We start from the raw sequence: 19,250 nt of genomic DNA on the forward strand, positions 1-19,250 counted from the left end.
GAGTTATATTTCCACTTGATTGTGAATTTGGAATTTGGAATGCTTTTCCCCAATAAGCAAAGTTGTAAAATTAGAATAGTTCCTTAGGGGGAAAAATTACTTAATTCATAGCATGCCTTAAATATAATCCTGACTATGCTATTTCTTAGAATGCATCCTACAATATTTCAGTAAGCATTAACAGGATTATTTCTGTGGTTACAAGCTCAGGGCCTCATTGTGTAACTCCAGAGGGTTATGTTCACGTGTTATTCTATATGAACTGTGTTCCTGCACTCAGCTCCATAGAATACACCGTGAATGATATCCCTTGATATTATGCAACATGGTGGTGCCATCTACCAATTAGTTACTCTTAAGTAGTTCTCCTCGAAGGGCCTGAAGGAGAGGCTTACACAATTATGAGAGCAGAACAAATGGTTTTAAGAACTAGCTAAGTTTCCACATCTGCTAAGATCCTGAGGTCCTTCTATTTATGGGCAGCAACGGCACTGACACACATGTCCACTGAGTTTTGGGCACTGGACACACATCAATAAATAGTATCTACCATTTATTGAACATCTTCAATATCCCAGGTACTGTGCTATATGTTATTTCTAATCAACTATTAATACTACTATTACTACTAATGGCTTAAACTTATGGATATACCATTCATTGTGGTATATACTATACATACCTTGTCTTAATTGATAGGTAGGTACTAATGTATTTCATTTTAAAGATGAAAAACAGAGGTACAGAGAGGTTAAGTAAACTGTTTCAAATCCTACATATAATGAATTACAGAGCCAAGATCCTGTAAGTATCTTTAAGGTTTAAATATCTTACCCAAGGTGGATTAAAATGGTCTGGTACCACAATTGAAAACCACATGTGTGTAATAATCATTCCTTCCTCTTTTTTTTTTGAGATGGATTCTTGCTCTGTCACCCTAGCTGGAGTGCAGTGGCGTGATCTTGGTTCACTGCCAGCTCCGACTCCTGGGTTCACGCCATTCTCCTGCCTCAGCCACCCGAGTAGCTGGGACTACAGTCGCCCACCACCACACCCAGCTAATTTTGTGTATCTTTAGTAGAGATGGGGTTTCACCTTGTTAGCCAAGATGGTCTCGATCTCCTGGCCTCGTGATCTGCCCACCTCGGCCTCCCAAAGTGCTGGGATTACAGGCATGAGCCACCGCACCCAGCCTCCTTCCATAGTTTCAATTGAAGACCAAAGGGTAATTTTCCATACTGGGGCTAGTGCTCAGGAGCTGGACTCCAGGCAACTTCTATTCATGACTTACTCATGAATTGAATGACACCAAGCTTGAAGGCACTTACATTAAATAATAATGTACTAATATACAACAAGGCTTATTATGTTACTGTGAATTAACTTGACATATTACTACAATAATGTAGCATATGTTTCGCATAAAACCAACATAAGAAAAATGAAAGATTCTAACTTGCCAAGCTTTTAAACAAAATAATGTAACTACCAGGGTACAAATCCAATGTGTAACGATAGTTTCCTCATTAGAATAACAAAGATGTTCTGTGAGACAGGAGAGAAACTTTGTCATTAAGCTACAAACCCGCAAAAGGAATTCATTCAACTTAATATCAAAGCATTATGAAGAGTATTGATGGCTAAAATCAGTCAGCAATAAAAGGTCAATACGATAAACCTCCTTCTTGAATCTTTAATTTGGCCCCTTGTGTATAAACATAGGAAGAATAGAATTAATACAAATGTCTATTTATATATGCTAGCATTTAAAAGAGAAAAGCATTCAGTTATTTCTAATTAAATTTCACATTAATTTTGTATAGATAAATATATTCTCTGCTATGTCAGAACGGTCTCTAATTTATGCTGTTAGTACCTCTATGATGGGCTTAGGCTTTCTATCTGGCAGCATAAATTTTAGGTTATTTATTAATTCCTCTATTGAATGCTACATATATTTGAGAGTAAGATAGTGCTGATGGATTTCTTCATTCTCAATGGTAAGTGCTTTGCATATAGTAGGTGATAAACAAAATTTTATTGAATGAGAAAGACATTTTACTATTAAAGCATTATGTTTGCTTCTGCTTCCTCCAAAATAGGAGAGGTTTGAAATAAACTTACATAGCTTGGTGGATAACTCGGGATTTTTCCAGGAGATATTCAGAAATCTGTGCTCCCACTACAGCTCCAGAAGAGGTGAATTTCATTTCTAAGTATTTTCCAAATCGGCTAGAATTGTCATTTATAATAGTGCAGGCATTGCCAAAGGCTTCTACCAACTTGTTTACTTGTAAAATCTTCTCTTGCAAGGTTCTGTTATTAGCCTAAAGAGAAAATATTAAGATATTTTTAAAAACATAAAAAATTAACTTGGTATATAATGAAATGTCTCTTCTTTGGTAAGCACTTTATGTAGACATAAACATACAAAAGCATGTTCCTGATATATTGGCAGATGTTACATCCTAGTCTATTTTCCCCCTCCCATATGTGGATTCACTCACTTGTTTTCTTAAAAAAGGACAAGGAGATATTCTATACTTTTCAAATGCAGTTCTGCCTGATTTACAAAGATAATTTATAAGCAGCCTATGCACATTGAAGTACACTTGTCATTCTGTTATTCCTCCTCTACCTGCCTGGGCCCCCATCCAAATAGTCCCCAAAGCCAGAACCACTTTACTTGCTTTCACAGAAGCTGCTAATCCTGAAACTAAGAGAGGAAAGATAACTCATTAATTCAGAAGCAGAGAGAAGGGAATAATTATGAAAAGTGAGAACAGCTCGGAAGTATGAATGGGAGGAGTGGAAACCAGGTCAAGGTTAGCAGGCTTACATGGCTCTACCTCTATTTCTTCCCCATCTCTTATGCTCCTCTTCTCAAAGAAGTATGTTCCATGTTTCTTTTTTACTACTTTAGTTGAAATTCTACTGAGTAGAAATTTATTTGGGTTAACAGCCAATCACTTTTACAAAGGCATTCCAACCTCTGGCCCCTGAGGTGTAGGGAGGTATTAGTTATTCACAACTTGGCAGAAGTTAGCTTAAGCAGATTATTTTCAGTGTAATACCTACCTTAATACTTTACCAAGATCAACTATGTTAGACTTATTGCAAATTTTCTATGTTGAGGGAGAACAGTGGAAGCTATTTCTGGAACACAGGCTACATTAGAATTTGAGTGGGTTGGAGGGGGCATTCACAGTGAAGTTTTCAGGCTGTGTAAGAACTTTGAGTATCTTATAAAAGAGGAAATAAGGGGTGAGGGAAGAGCATAGTAATTTGGGGGATGAACTTGGCTCTTTTAAAATGTTTTGGGCTGGCCTTGCACCCATGAAAAAGGTGAGATAACATTTTCATTGGCATATATTGAATAGCAGTGACCTGCTAAGTAAGATTTGGAAGACTGCATATTTCAAAGGTAAGTTCTATCTACCAAACACCTCGTTTTTCCATCTGGTAAATCCTCATCAAGGACATAAATTAAAACAAGATAAGATGTGATAAGGGTAGGAATCTGAAAATACATATATACCTATCCCCAATTAACATTCATCTAAAACAAGACAAAGAGATTAGATTAAGGAGTTTGCTGACATCTACAGAACCACATTCATACACAATTAATTTATCACTGATGAGAACCTCTATCAGCCCGCAGATCAGGACAGAATAGCAAGACCTGCGAGTAAATTCATTCAGGTGTTCAGCTCCTCTACACCAGGATAATATGCTATGCCTCACTGCCCCCACACCCCACATTAAATCTTATCTCACCGTTGTGAAAACCTTTTAAAATGATACTTCTAGAAGGAGAGAGTGGTTGATGGGCAAGGGGGAAGAAAAGGCTGAGATGAGACACCTGGGGTAGCGCCACCTTTTTTTTAGGTCTCTCCTGGCTCTTCCACTCCCGAGAGGGTCACAAGTCTGCTAAGTAGAGGTTATATTAAGCCACTGGGTCAAGACTTCTGATAGAACATATTAAAACCACTCAATTAGTTTTTAACAGGAACATGGAATTCTTCCTACTCATCATTTTGAAAATGAATTAGGAGTGACATCAAGATGGTTGGCCAGAAGCTCCTAGTGCTCTCCCTCTGATATGGTTTGGCTCTGTGTCCCCACTCAAGTCTCATGTCAAATTGTAATCTCCATGTGTCAGGGGAGAGGGCCTGGTGAGAGATGATTAGATCATGGGGGCAGATTTTCCCCCTCACTGTTCTTGTGGTAAGGACTGAGTTCTCATGAGATCTGATGGCTTGAAAGTGGCATTTCCCCCTTCGCTCCCTCTTTCTCTCCTGCTTTGCTGTGCTTGCTTCCCCTTCACCTTCTGCCCATGACTGTAAGTTTTTTGAGGCCTTCCCAGCCATGTGGAACTGTGAGTCAATTACACCTCTTTTCTTTATAAATTACCCAGTCTCAAGTAGCTCTTTATAGCAGTGTGAGAATGGATAATACGCCTTCAAGCCCCCCCTACCTGCAAATGAGTAAACAAGTACATTTAAACCAAAATAACGAAAGGAGCACGCTGGAGAACAGCAAAAAACCAGCCAGTAGAAATCCTGTAGAGCACAGAAACCCAGGATGGCCACATAGAGAAGGAAAGGAAACACCTTACCTTTACCACATCATGCCCCAAGTGGGGATCAGCTCACAAGCAGGAAGGAAGGACAGCTCCCTGCAAGGAAAGGTAAGCAAGATACCCCCAGCAACCTCTCTCACTACTGTGGACACTGGAAGTCATTGCTACTGGAGACTCCTGCAGTCCTCACAGGCTCTGAGCTTGGCTGAGGGAGCTGCCTTGCACCAGAGCTGAGGCAGCACCCCACCCTCAGAGGGCCTCAGGCCTCCTGAACACTGAAGTAGTTGCTGCCACCACACATCACAGGTGAGGTGGTACCTTGCACCCTGGGGCTCCAAGCCTCTGGCACACCTAAGCAGGAGCACCTCCTAGCACCACAGATGATCAAATATGTGCAAATTAAACAATGTACTGCTGAACAGCCAATTGGTCAAAGAAGAAAGTAAAAGGGAAAGTAAAAAATACCTTGAGACAAACAACAAGGAAAACACAACATACCAAGCCTATGGAATGTAGCAAAAGCAATTCTAAGAGAGAGGTTTGTAGCAATAAATTCCTACGTTAAAAAAGAAGCAAGCTCCAAAATAAATAGTCTAGCATTATGCCTTGAGGAACTAAAAAATGAAGAAAAATTTAAAGCCAAAATTAGCAGAGGAAAGGAAAAAAATCAAAACCTGAGCAAAAATAAATCAAATAGAGAAAGGAAAAACTATAAAAAGAATCAATAAAACTATGAGTTTTGCTTTTGAAAAAAATAAGACTGACAAACCCTTAGCTAGTCTAAGAAAATAAGAGCGATGACTAAGATAAGTAAAATAAAAAATGCAAGTAGAGAAATTACAACAGACGTATCAGAAATAAAAAGGATCATAGGGACTATTATGAACAATTATTTACAAACAATTTGGGTAGCTTGGAGGAAGTAGATAAATTCTTAGAAAAATACAACCTACCAAAATTGAGTCAGAAAGAATTAGAAAGCCTGAACAGACCAAAAACAAATAAAGAAATTGAAGAAGTAATCAAAACCTCCTAACAAAGAAAAGCCTAGGATAAGGTGGCTTCACAGCTGAATTCCACCAAACATTTGAAGAAAATCAATATCAATACTTCTTAAACTCTTCTAAAAAGTAGAGCTAGGCCAGGCACAGTGTGGCTCATGTCTGTAATTCCAGCATTTTGGGAGGCCAAGGTGGGAAGATAGCTTGAAGCCAGGAGTTTGAGACCAGCCTGGGCAACAAAGTAAGACCTCATCTGAACAAAGAATTATAAAATTAGCTAGGTGCACTGGCACATGCCTGTAGTCCCAGCTACTGGGAAGGCTGAAGCAGGAGGGTCACTTGAGCCCAGGAGTTCAGACACTGCAGTGAGCTATGATTATGCTACTGTACTCCAGCCTGGGTGACAGAGTGAGACTCTGTCTCTAAGAAAAGCAAATTAATAAATAATGAAAAACAGAGCCAGAGGGAATACTTTCAACTACACTATATGAGGGAATACTTTCAACTACACTATACCTAAGCCAGAAAAAGGTATCAGAAGAAAAGAAAACTACAGGCCAGTTTCTCTGATGAACACTGATGCAAAAATTCTCAATAAAATATTAGCAAACCAAATCCAATAACACATTAAAAAGATTATATATCATGTCCAAGCAAAATCTATCCCTGGCATGCAAGTTTAGCTTAACATATGCAAATCAAACAATGTGATTCAACATATTAACAGAATCAAAGATAAAAACCACATAATCATCTCAATTGATGCAGAAAAAGTACCTGACAAAGCCCAACACCGCTTCTTTTTTTAATTTTCAAAGTGGAAGCTGTATTCCATTTTCCTATGAGATTACAAAAAGAAAAGCATTTACTAAGGTATAACTCATAAGAGGCCTTTCTATAGCTATTTATCTTTCTATTGACAGAATGTCCCAGATTCTTATGAACTATCTAGAAATTGCTGGTCTTGCTGTGATTTCCACTAAGTAGCAGTACTCTGCAGGAAGAAAAAGGACATTTTGGAAGGAATGAAGTATTCTTTGGCATAACCATTTTCATTCCCAAAGAATACAGGAGCTACCTACAATTATATAAAATTTTCTTAGGCAATAGAAAAGCAGTACTAAACAAAGTGGTAATAGGTTTCTTTACCTTGAAAAGACACAATTTTTAACATTTTTCAACCACAGAATAATCTACATCATATGTATAAGTTATAGAAGACCATTTAAGATACCACAACATCTTTTCTTGATGTGGACTCTCAACAGTTTAGGTATAGAAAGTTCCTCAACATAATACAGGCAATGTATGAAAAATCCACAGCTAACATTATAATCAATGAGGAGAAACTAAAAGCTTTTCCAATAGTATCTATTACAACTCAAAAAAATACTCACTCTCATGACTTCTATTCAACATAGTACTGTAAGTACTAATAAGAACAATCAGACAAGATAAAGAAATAAAAGGCACTCAAATCAGAAAGGAAGAAGTTGACCTGCAGTCAACCATGGTCTAAAACTATTAAATGAAAAATTCCAGAAATAAATAATTTCTAAGTTTTAAATTGCATGCCATTCTGAGTAGTGTGATTAAATCTGTGCCACCGCATTCTGTCCCACCTGGAAAGTGAATCCTTCCTTTGCCCAACGTATCCACGTTGTATATGCTACCCACCTGTCAGCCAACTTAGTAGCCCTCTCAGTTATCAGATCAGCTGTCACAGTATCACAGTTCTTGCCATCAAATAATCTTTATTTTACTTTATGGCCCCAAAGCACAAGAGTAGTGATGCTGACAATTTGAATATGTCAAAGAGAAACCATATTTGCCTGCTTGAAGTGAACAGGTGAAAGTTCTTGACTTCATAAGGGAAGAGAAAAAATTGTATGTTGAGGTCCACTATCTGTTAAATTGTGAAGAAGGAAAAAGAAACTTGTGCTAGTTTTACTGTCACGTATCATATTGCAAAAGTCATAGTCATAGTGCATGATCAGTACTTAGTTAAGATAAGAAGGCATTAAATTTGTGGGTGGAAGCCATGAGCAGAAAATGTTTTCTGATTGGTGTCAGTGGTTGAACCAGAAAGCATTGAGCCTACACAAAGAAGTCAGCAAGGGATCCCCTAAAACAAATGACACTAAGGTATTTTGAGAGAGAGAGAGAGAGAGAGAGAGAGAGAGATCATATTCATATGACCTTTATTACAGTATAGTGTTATATTTTATTTTTAGTTATTGTTAATCTTGTATTGTGCCTAATTTATAATTTAAACTTTATCATGGGGATGTTTAGGAAAAAACAGTATATATAGGGCTTGATATTATCTGCAAGTTTCTGGCAACCACAAGTGTATCTTAGATCATATCCCCTGTGGGGATAAGTGGAGACTACTGCTTTTGCAGATAACATGATCCTACCTGTAAAAAGCCCCAAATATCCCACAAAATAACTGTTAGAAGTAATAATTCAATAAAATTTTAGGATACAAAATCAACATATAAAAGTAAATAACATTTTTATACATAAATAACAACCTAATTGAGAAAGAAATCAAGAAAGCAATCCCTTTAACAAAAGCATAAAAATAAAACATTAGGAATAAATTTAACCAAGGAGGTGAAAGATCTATACACTGAAAACTATAAAACAGTGATGAAAGAAGTTGAGGAAAACACAAATAAATGAAAATATATCTTAGGGATCAGAAGAATTAATGTTGTTAAAATATCCATACTACTCAAATATACAGAATCAATGCAATCCTTATCAAGATCCCAAGGCATTCTTCACAGAAATAGAAAAAAACAATCCTAGGAAGGGTCAATCATCATAGTAGATGGGAGACAGGACTGGATTGCAGCTCCAGACAGAGCAGCGTACAGAGGCTTGCACTGTGAATTTTAGCTCCGGATTAACTGCAAGAACAAACCAGCAATCTCAAGAGGACTCACAGACCCTCTGAAGGAAGTGGACCGCTCCTGCAGGACCTGGGAGACCTTCCAAATACTGTGAGTGCCCCAACTGCAGAAGTGGGAGAGGAAGACCCTCCTCTCCTGAACACACATCCCCACTGGAGAAGCTGAGAAGCTGAAGGTGGGAGAAGTTTCTGACTTTACATGGAACTGAATCTATTTGGAGAGCCAAGCGAAATATAGGGGTAGAGGAAGCAGCAGAAAAACCCTGGGAGCTTCCTGGGTCCCCTAGCAGGCCACTCCTGCCTGGCACCACAGGGATCCAAGGGGAGGGTGGCCAGAGGAGCAGAGGGTAAAACTGCACAGGGAGAAGGAAATCTTCAGCTGAACTTTGTAACCGTTTGACCTGGCAAGAGGCCTGGACAGAACTCGGGGGAGGGTGCAGATCTGGTGTGTAGACTCTACAAGCAGGGGAAGAGCCAAGCACTTTTCTTTTGCAGCTGGGAGGAGGATAGCCTGGGGCAGGTTTTCAAGCCCATTTCACCCTCTGCCTGGAAACAGACTCAGCTGTTGTGAGGGGGGCATGGTGGGAGTGAGATCCACTCTTCAGTTTGTGTGGGAGCTGGGTGAGGCCTTTGACTGCCAGCTTTCCTCCATTTCCCTGACAACCTGCATGACTCAGAAGAAGCAGTCATAATCCCCCTAGGTACCCAACTCCAGGGACCTGGGAATCTCACCCCCATCCCACACAGCAGCCACAGCAAGACCCGCCCAAGGAGAGTCTGAACTCTGACACACCTGGCCCTGCCCCCACCTGATGGCCCTTCCCTACCCACCCCGGTAGCGGAAAAAAAAGGGCATATAATCTTGGGAGTTCTAGGGCCCCACTCACGGCCAGTTCCACCCCATACTACCACAGCTAATACTTTCTGAAAGTGCCACCTCCTGACAGGAGGTCAACCAGCACAAAAATAGAGCATTAAATCACCAAAGCTAAGAACCCTCATCGAGTCCACTGCACTCCCCCCATCACCTCCACCAGAACAGGTGCTGGTATCCATGGCTGAGAGACCCACAGACAGTTCACATCACAGGACTCTGTGTGGACAACCCCCAGTAGCAGCCTGGAGCTGGGCAGACTTGCTCGGTGGCTTGACCCAGAAGAGAGACAACAATCACTGCAGTTCAGCTCACAGGAAGCCACATCCATAGAAAAGAGGAAGAGAACTACATCAAGGGAACACCCTGTGGGACAAAAGAATCTGAATAACAGCCTTCAGCCCTAGACCTTTCCTCTGACAGAGCCTACCCAGATAAAAAGGAACCAGAAAACCACCCCTGGTAATATGACAGAAGAAGGCTCTGCAACACCCCCCCAACAACAACAACAAAAATCACACTAGTTCACCAGCAATGGATCTGAACCGAAAACAAACAAACAAAAAAGATTTACCTGAGAAAGAATTCAAGAGGTTAGTTATTAAGCTAATCAGGGAGGGACCAGAGAAAGGTGAAGCTCAATACAAGGAAATATGAAAAATGATAAAAGAAGTGAAGGGATAAATATTCTTCAAGGAAATAAATAACTTAAAGAAAAAGCAATCAAAAATTTGGGAAACTTTGGATACACTTTCAGAGATGCAAAATGCTGTGAAAAGTCTCAGCAATATAACTGAACAAGTAGAAGAAAGAAATTCAGAGCTCAAAGACAAGGTCTTCAAATTAACCCAATCCAACAAAGACAAAGAAAAAAGAACAAGAATAAGAAAATATGAACAAAGCCTCCAAGAAGTCTGGGATTATTTTGGTTAAACAACAAAACCTAAGAATAATCGCTGTTCCTGAGGAGGAAGAGAATTCTAAAGGCTTGGAAAATATATTTGTGGGGATAATCAAGGAAAATTTCCCTGGCCTTGCTAGAGACCTAGACATCCAAATACAAGAAGCACAAAGAACACCCGGGAAATTCATCACAATAAGGTCTTCATCTAGGCACACTGTCATCTGATCAGGTTATCCAAAGCTAAGATGAAGGAAAGAATCTTAAGAGCTGTGAGACAGAAGCACCAGGTAACCTATAAAGGAAAACCTACAGATTAATGGCAGATTTCTCAGCAGAAACCTTACAAGCTAGAAGGAATTGGGGCCCTATTTTCAGCCTAATCAAACAAAACAATTATCAGCCAAGAATTTTGTATCCAGCAAAACTAAGCATCATCTATGAAGGAAAGAGATAATCTTTTTCAGATGAACAAATGCTGAGAGAATTCACCATTACCAAGTCACCACTATAAGAACTGCTAAAAGGAGCTCTAAATCTTAAAATGAATCCTGGAAGCACATCAAAACAGAACCTTTTTAAAGCAAAAATCACACGGGACCTATGAAACAAAAATACAAATTAAAAGCAGAAACAAAACCAAAAACTAAAGTACCGGGCAACAAATAGCATGATGAATGCAAGGGTACCTCACATCTCAATACTAACATTGAATGTAAATGTCCTAAATGCTCCACTTAAAAGATACAGAATTGCAGAATAGATAAGAACTCAACAACCAATTATCTGCTGCCTTCGGGGGACTCACCTAACACATAAAGACTCACATAAACTTAAAGGGGTGGAAAAGGCATTTCATGCAAATGGACACCAAAAGCGAGCGAAGTAGCTATTATTATATCAGACAAAACAAACTTTAAAAGAGACAAAGAGGAACATTATATAAAGATAAAAGGCCTTGTCCAAGAGGAAAATATCACAATCCTAAACATATATGCACCTAATACTGGAGATCCCAGATCTATAAAGCAATTACTAATAGACCTAAGAAATGAGATAGACAGCAACACAATTATAGTGGGAGACTTCAATACTCCACTGACAGCACTACCCAGGTCATCAAGGCAGAAAGTCAACAAAGAAACAATGGATTTAAACTACACCTTGGAACAAATAGTCTTAACAGATACATACAGAACATTTCATCCAACAACCACAAAGTACACATTCTATTCAACAAAGCATGGAACTTTCTCCAAGACAGACCATATGATAAGCTATAAAACAAGCCTCAATAAATTTAAGAAAATTGAAGTTATATCAAGCACTCTCTCAGACCAGAAAGAATAAAACTGGAAATCAACTCCAAGGAAACCTTCAAAACCATGCAAATACCTGGAAATCAAACAACCTGCTCCCAAATGAGCATTGGGTCAAAAACAAAATCAAGATGGAAAATAAAAAATTATTCGAACTGAACAAAAATAATGACACAACCTATCAAAACCTCTAGGATACAGCAAAGGCGGTGCTAAAAGTAAAGTTCATAGCCCTAAATGCCTACGTCAAAAAAAATGAAAGAGCACAAGCAGATAATCTAAGGTCACACGTCAAGGAACTAGAGAAACAAGAACAAACCAAACCCAAACCCAAGCAGAAGAAAGGAAATAACCAAGATCAGAGCAGAACTATATGAAATTGAAACAAACAAAAAACCCCACAAAAGATAAATGAAACAAAAACCTAGTTCTTTGAAAAGATAAATGAAATTGATAGACCATTAGCAAGATTAACCAGGAAAAGAACAGAAAAAATTCAAATAACCTCATTCAGAAATGAAACAGGAGATATTACAACTGACACCACTGAAATACAAAAGACCACTCAAGGCTACTGTAAATACCTTTACACACATAAACTAGAAAACCTAGAAGAGATGAATAAATTTCTGGAAAATTTATATTATATAAATATAATTTATATAATAAGTTATATAAATTATAAATTTACCAGCTGAGATCACAGGTGCACACCACCATTATTTACTTTTTGTAGAGTCAGGGTCTTGCTATGTTGCCCAGGCTGGTCTTGAACTCCTGGACTCAATGTTTATTTCTTTTTATTGCTGAGTAATATTTCACTGTATTAATGTACTATAGTTTGTTTATTCCACTTTCTGGAGTTTGTAAACAAAGTCTCTATAAATCTTTGTCTATAGGTTTCTGTAAAGGTTTTCATAGTCTATACAGAAAGGCACATAGCACAGATAAACACATAGCAGTAGAACTGCTGGGTTGTATGGTAAGTGTAGCTTATAAGAAACATCCAAACTGTTTTCCAAAGTGGCTGTATCACTTTGCATTCTCACCAGAAATACAGTTGCTCCATATGAAACCCAATAGTCCTATAGATTCTTTTTTTTAAATAAACATGGAAAATTGACCCTTCTGGTCTTGGAGCTTGAACTTTACAATTTGTTTTATCTGATTTCCCTCCTGAGGAAACCACCTTCAGGCCTCTCAAAAAAAAATATCAAATAACTGAAACTCCATAGATCACCACATCCAGACAACAAGATGCAGACCCCTCATTCATCATTATTGCTTCCTTGTCTCTCCCTAGTTTCTGTGTTCTTATACATTCTTACACGTCTTCCCTGTTATGTAAACCCCTAGTTTTAACTGGTCAAAGAGATAGATCTGAGACAGCTCCCATTTCCCGGGTGCAACACCCGATTAAAGCCTACTTCTTTGGCAATACTCATCACCTCAGTCATTGGCCTTCTGCACAGCAAGTAGCAGGACCTAGACCAAACCCCTGGTGTTTCAGTAACACATGTTGATATCATTTGGCTCTATGTCTCCACCAAAATCTCATCTTGATTTGTAATCCCCACATGTCTAGGGAAGGACCTGTAATCCCCACGTGTCAAGGGAGGGAGGTGATTGGACCATGGGGCAGTTTCCCCCATGCTGTTCTCCTGACAGTGAGTGAATTCTCACAAGATTTGATGGTTTCATAAGTGTTGGGCAAGTTCCTCCTTCTGTCACTCTTCTCTCTCCTGCTGCCATGTGAAGAGGGTCCTTGTTTCCCCTTCACCTTCTGCCATGATTGTAAGTTTCCTGAGGCCTCCCAGTCATGCAAAACGGTGAGTCAATTAAACCTCTTTCCTTTATAAATTACCCAGTCTCGGAAAGTTCTTTATAGCAGTGTGAGAATGGAGTAATGCACATATCTCTGTCAGTATTTGGTATTGTTAGATTAAAAAACGCTAGCCATTTCAGTCATTTTAATAGTTTTGTAATAGTGTTTTCTTGTGGTTTTAACTTGCATTCCCAAATGATGCTGATGTTGAGCAACTTTTCATTTGTTTATGTACCATACATAATCATCTTTGGTGAAGTGACTGTTCAAACATTATGTTTGTTTTTAAATTGTCATTTCATTTCATTTCTTATTGAGTTTTATTAGTTTTTTTCATATAGTCTAGATTCAAGTCCTTTATTAGTTGTGTGCCTTGCAAATATTTTCTCTGAATCTGTGGGTTGTGTTTTCATTTTTGTAACAGTGTCATCAGAGAACAGACATTCTTAATTTTGACAAAATCAAATTTTTCCATTTATAAATTATGCATTTTGGGTTGAATCTAAGAACTCTTTCACCTAACTCAACATCACAAAAAACTTTTCCTATGTTTTCTTGTAGTAATTTTATGGCTTTTGGTTTTATGTTTAGATCTATGATCCATTTTGAGTTAAAAATTTGTATAACGTGAGTATAGATTGATGTTAATTTTTTTGTATGGGACTATCCAATTATTTCAACATCATTTGTTGAAAAGACCACCTTTCTTAATTAATGAATTTTACACCTTTGTCAAAAATCAATAAACCATATGCAAGTAGCCTCTCTATTCTGTTTAATGACACACTGTCTTGGCTATTGCAGCTTTACAGCGAGTCTGGAAATAAGGTAGTATGAATCCTCCAACTTTGCTCTTTCTCAAGATTGTTTGGTTATTCTAGTTCCTTTGCCTTATATATATTTTTATTATATATTTTTGAGTCACCTTGTCAATTCCCACCAAAAAAAAAAATCCTGATTGGATTTTTATTGTAATTGCATTATGTCTACAGACCAATTTGTGGAAGACTGACATCTTAATAATATCGAGTCATTTAATCCATGATCATGATATATCTCTTCATTTATTTAGGTCTTTTATTTCTTTTAGTTCTTTCAGTTTTCAGCATACAAATCTTGCACATATATCATAATATTTAGATCTACACAGTTCATGGTTTTTTTATTTTATTGTTAATGGCACTTTTAAGATTCAATTTGTAATTGACCATTGTTAGTATACACATATAGTATGTAAATACAACTGATTTTTGTATGTTGACTATCTTTTAACCTGCTAGCAACAAAAGGAGAAAAAGTAAAGAAAGCATTCAATAAATGCACTGGGACTAAAAAGAATGAAAATCACATTTATAAGCCTTGCTAATAAGTGTGCTAAAAGTTAGAAAAACCTCAAAACAGAGTACATGCTTTTCATATTGCTCATTATTTTAAACTCTCAAAGGATAACAACTGTATTTTAAAATTTCTGTACATCATTAAATGTGAGATACTAGAGAATATTAATGAGTTATATTAAGTTCTGAAATTCAACAAATATTTCTGATGGGACAGAGAAAAAAATGAATTATACCTTTCCAAGCACTGTCAGCTGCTGAACTAAAAGATGAGCACTTTCTGTCTTTCCAGCACCACTTTCTCCAGAAATAACAATGCACTACACATAGAAAAGAAAACTGTGAGAAGACCTTATCCTCAAAATTCAGGTGACATTTAAGTAACTATGAGGTAAATTTCTAAGAATGGGAGACTCTTCTTACCTGATCTGAATTATATGTTATCATAGATTGATATCCTAAGTCAGCCATTGCAAAAATGTGAGGAGGACTGGCAGTTCTCTTTGATCCAATATATAGTTTGGAATGCTAAGGGTTAAAAGGAATACATTTGTAGGGCTTTTTGTTTTTTTGTTTTTAAGTCCTGAATTATTTACAAATATAGCTCCAATTTTTAAAGCAAAGTATAAATAAAAACGCCATTTTATATATACCACCAAAACATTATTACATACATGTTATACACATATTGCACATATATCTAAATGTATAACCATGTAAAATAAAAGCCTGGCACAAAACAGCCCAGAAATATGATATGACACAAAGTAATTTAAAAGATTCTGCATTGTACTTCCAAAGCAGAATGTAAGGTTTCAAAATTCCATTATTTACTTAAGTGAAAGCATTCATTAAAAATAAGACGATCAGGTTTCAGTTTGTTAACTGCTCCTTGGATATAATAATGTCTCACACATGACCACAATTTTTTTCCTTTCACATCATTTAACATACATTCTCTCATTTGATTGTCCATGATCACACAGTGAATTGATAGTAGGATTGCACTAAAGCCCGAATCTTCTGAAACATAGGTCAGGGCTCATAAATTTACTGTTATTCCTATAAATTTTAGGATGGTAAAAGATGACAGAGATGTACTTTTCACATGCAAAAATAACTACTAGGAACAGTATTAAATAATTTTCTGGAGTACACAAATAGCCAGAAGAGAATGAGTCCAATTAAAAATGAAAAACAACCTTGTTTAATTCCAGAATAGTATTCTATATTTAAGCCATTAGAGGTTGAATAGTTGATAATTATATATTCATATTCATAAAACATGTGTGATATTAATGAAGCCAATAATACATCAAAAGGAATTTTTAACTCATAGTGACAATTTTTATAGCCATTAAGTATGTATTATCTACATAAACAATGTAATTATACTTTTGATGCTCCCATACTCGGTTCAGTGGTAGACATACATTAAGTACATACCTTTTTAAGCAGACTTAAGTATATGCTTTTAAAGGCATCTGTTTAGTGACACAATATTTAATGTAGAGCCGTTACCAGTAACTGAATGTAATAAACACTCTGGCACACATATCTGGAGAAAGGAAGACCACAAACTGCACCCAGATTGACTCCATCTTCTACTTTTCCTAGTTCTATGTTTTAATAACAATTATATAACTGTTTATTCAAAATAGTGGATAAAATTTTTCTGGCATTCATTTAAATTAAGTATCTGAATGTATAATTATGTGTATGAAGTAAGAGAATGCACCCCATATGACATACCTTTGTGGAGTAAAGATCCAGACTCTGAAAAGGGTTAAGAGCAATGAGTATGTCTCCCACATAGATATAGATCTGATCTCTGGAATAACACTTCTCAAGTTGCTCTGAGACTGTATTCTGCAATAAAATAAAATAATTTCTCCTTCTTAAAAATTATTTGTGGTCAACTACAACTTAAAAAGTAAACAATAATAAACAGAACATCTGGAATCTGGACCAAGGATTAGAAAAATAGACACATTGATAGTAAAAAATATATAACATCAGGTCTGCAACTACTCATTCACTTGACAGGCATTTCTTTTGGTTTTGAGACGGAAGATGTCATTGTTACCTGCATTTTCCAGAGGACATATTATATGTCACAGAAATTTTAAATATATAATGCTTTCAAGAAAAGAAGTAATAGCAGTAAGTGACATAAAGATTAACAACGAAGTAAAGAGAAACGGGAAGGGAAGACAGAGTGAACATGATTTAATTTCAAATCAAGGTGATCCAGTGGCTTTATGGAATGTCCTAGTCCTTTTTTTTTTTTTTCCCAGACTTTTGGCTTTATGAAGTACTGTGAAAAATTTTAATATGTAATTTTCATAGTTGATAAGTCATTTGAGTAAATGAATTGGGGTTGATAATGTTGAAAACCACCATTTATAGTACATGACACAAGAGAGGAGCAAAATATCTTAGGTCCAAAAAGAAACTAAAAATAAAATATAGGCAACAGAAACAAATCTACCATTTAATATATTAATATATTGATCAACAACATGAGTAGTGAAAACTTCTTTGCAATCCACAAGCCTAGGAATTCACATTATTAAAAAATTTTATATGTAAGAATTCAGAAAGGTGTCTGCAGTCTCTGACTTGCCAACATGATTTGATTTCAAGATGTTTGATGATCTTGAGATTATTCTGAGGAAGTACTTGAGTTGTTTATGCAACCCTAAATTTACCAAATGACTACCTCTATTCAGAACTTACCTCTTGATTGGTACATTTCTGAGTCAAACGCTCAGGCATGTATCAGCAGTGTAAAAAAAATAAAAAAAGGTGTTCATCAGGCAGGACAGAAGTCCTGACCTTCTGCTAAAAAGAGGGCATTTATTTCTCTAATGATCTGACTATGTGGAATAAAGAAGGGTGAGGGGAAAGGAGGCTGAGACTAGAATTTAATAGCTTGGATCTGTACCTTCACAAAAAATGTTTGAAATACTTCTGAGATAATTAGAATAAGGAGTTCCAAGCAGAATTCAATACCCCTGAAAGATAAGCTGTGTGAAACAAGGGTTTTGTGATCCCACGAGGAAGAACACTGACCATGGTAACAGACAGGCTGCTGAGGTATTCTGGAGTTTCTGGGTACAGCCACTGAGAGCTGAAACAAGAGAGGAAACAGGGGGAGGCCACCACGTGGTTACAGTAGGCTGACTGCTCTTTGAATACAATATATCATATCTTTGAGACTCCCACAAATAATGAAAAAGAAGGAAGATCTGTGGCCTAAGAACTTATACTGCAAGGACTTCACCCCTGACAGTTGAGCATCAGAAAAAAATGAACACTAGGCTGGAAAGATCTGTAAATTTGAGTTATATAGATTAAAACTGAAGGTAAGAGAAATAATAGGAAGCTAAGAGACAAAGAAAGCATGAGACTTACAGATGGAAGACATGGGCAGAGTGAGTGTTAACACTCTTAATAACCATCATAATCTATATATTCCTTCCCCTTCTACCAATACTCATGTTTTCTATAAATTAACAAAACATCTGGAATGTCTAAGTTTAATTAAACTGAAATTCTTACCTCATCCAAAACTTCTAGGGTTGCTAAATCATCTACATCCTTCAGATTGGATATTAGAGACCAGTTGAAGTTCCCTTTCTTGGTGTGAATACGTTCATGTCTGTGGAGAAAAATGCTTTCTGATTTAAGAACTGATTACTGATCATAGTAGAAGTAAGTTTTAAATACATATGACACTGAAAATCCTCTGTGAATCTGTTTATTAAATTCAACGATAACATACCAGAAAATATCCTAACATATTTGATCTTTACTGTTTGTTTACTCCTCTTCATTGGAAAAAATGCAAATTACAGAATTTACTTCATGGATGATCAATAGTACATAATTTCCTTAAAGAACTATCTTTATATGATTTGTTTTAAAGCTTCCTCTAAATTTCTGTGTGATTGAATCTGTTACAAGGTGATGAGTCTGAAGGGTTCGAATTCATTACATTCCTAATTTTGTTGGAGGTAGTGTTAGGCCACTGGTGGTCAAGGTATGGTCATTTCTAATTATTATTCAGCAAAATTTAACAGGAATACAAAATAAACCACATTACAAATTTTCAGAAGGTTAGATGTGTGTAAAAATAGATTTCATGTACCAATAAGTTTATTTTCAAAGTAAAACATTTCAACAAGTTTCAAAAATAGCATAAAGATCTTGATTTAACACAAAGGCTGAAGAAATTGCTGAGAGAAACACAATGGTTTATTTAAACTTTTCTGGACATCCATTTTATTTTGAGGATAATTGTATTTCTGGTATCTATTTTTGGATATACTCTTAAGTATCTAGATTTGCCCCTTGGTAGAAGGGGAAGGAATATATAGATTATGAGGGTTATTAGGCCGGGCGTGGTGGCTCAAGCCTGTAATCCCAGCACTTTGGGAGGCCGAGACGGGCGGATCACGAGGTCAGGAGATGGAGACCATCCTG

At 36.9% G+C, this 19,250-nt stretch overlaps 1 protein-coding gene across 1 annotated transcript in view; it reads right to left on the minus strand.

Moving 5' to 3' along the window:
- The window catches only part of MYO3A (myosin IIIA), a 261,495-nt gene that overhangs the window by 117,304 nt on the left and 124,941 nt on the right, over positions 1–19,250 (minus strand). Inside the window, exons 11-15 of the mRNA XM_011963820.1 lie at positions 18,327–18,426; positions 16,515–16,631; positions 15,186–15,290; positions 14,999–15,082; positions 2,125–2,327 (exon numbers count right to left, since the gene is read on the minus strand). Coding sequence (XP_011819210.1) covers positions 2,125–2,327; positions 14,999–15,082; positions 15,186–15,290; positions 16,515–16,631; positions 18,327–18,426 — 609 coding nt within the window. The remainder of the gene's footprint in view (positions 1–2,124; positions 2,328–14,998; positions 15,083–15,185; positions 15,291–16,514; positions 16,632–18,326; positions 18,427–19,250) is intronic.

Source organism: Colobus angolensis, unplaced genomic scaffold (assembly GCF_000951035.1).
Source record: "Colobus angolensis palliatus isolate OR3802 unplaced genomic scaffold, Cang.pa_1.0 Scaffold63, whole genome shotgun sequence".
Classification (NCBI taxonomy): domain Eukaryota; kingdom Metazoa; phylum Chordata; class Mammalia; order Primates; family Cercopithecidae; genus Colobus; species Colobus angolensis.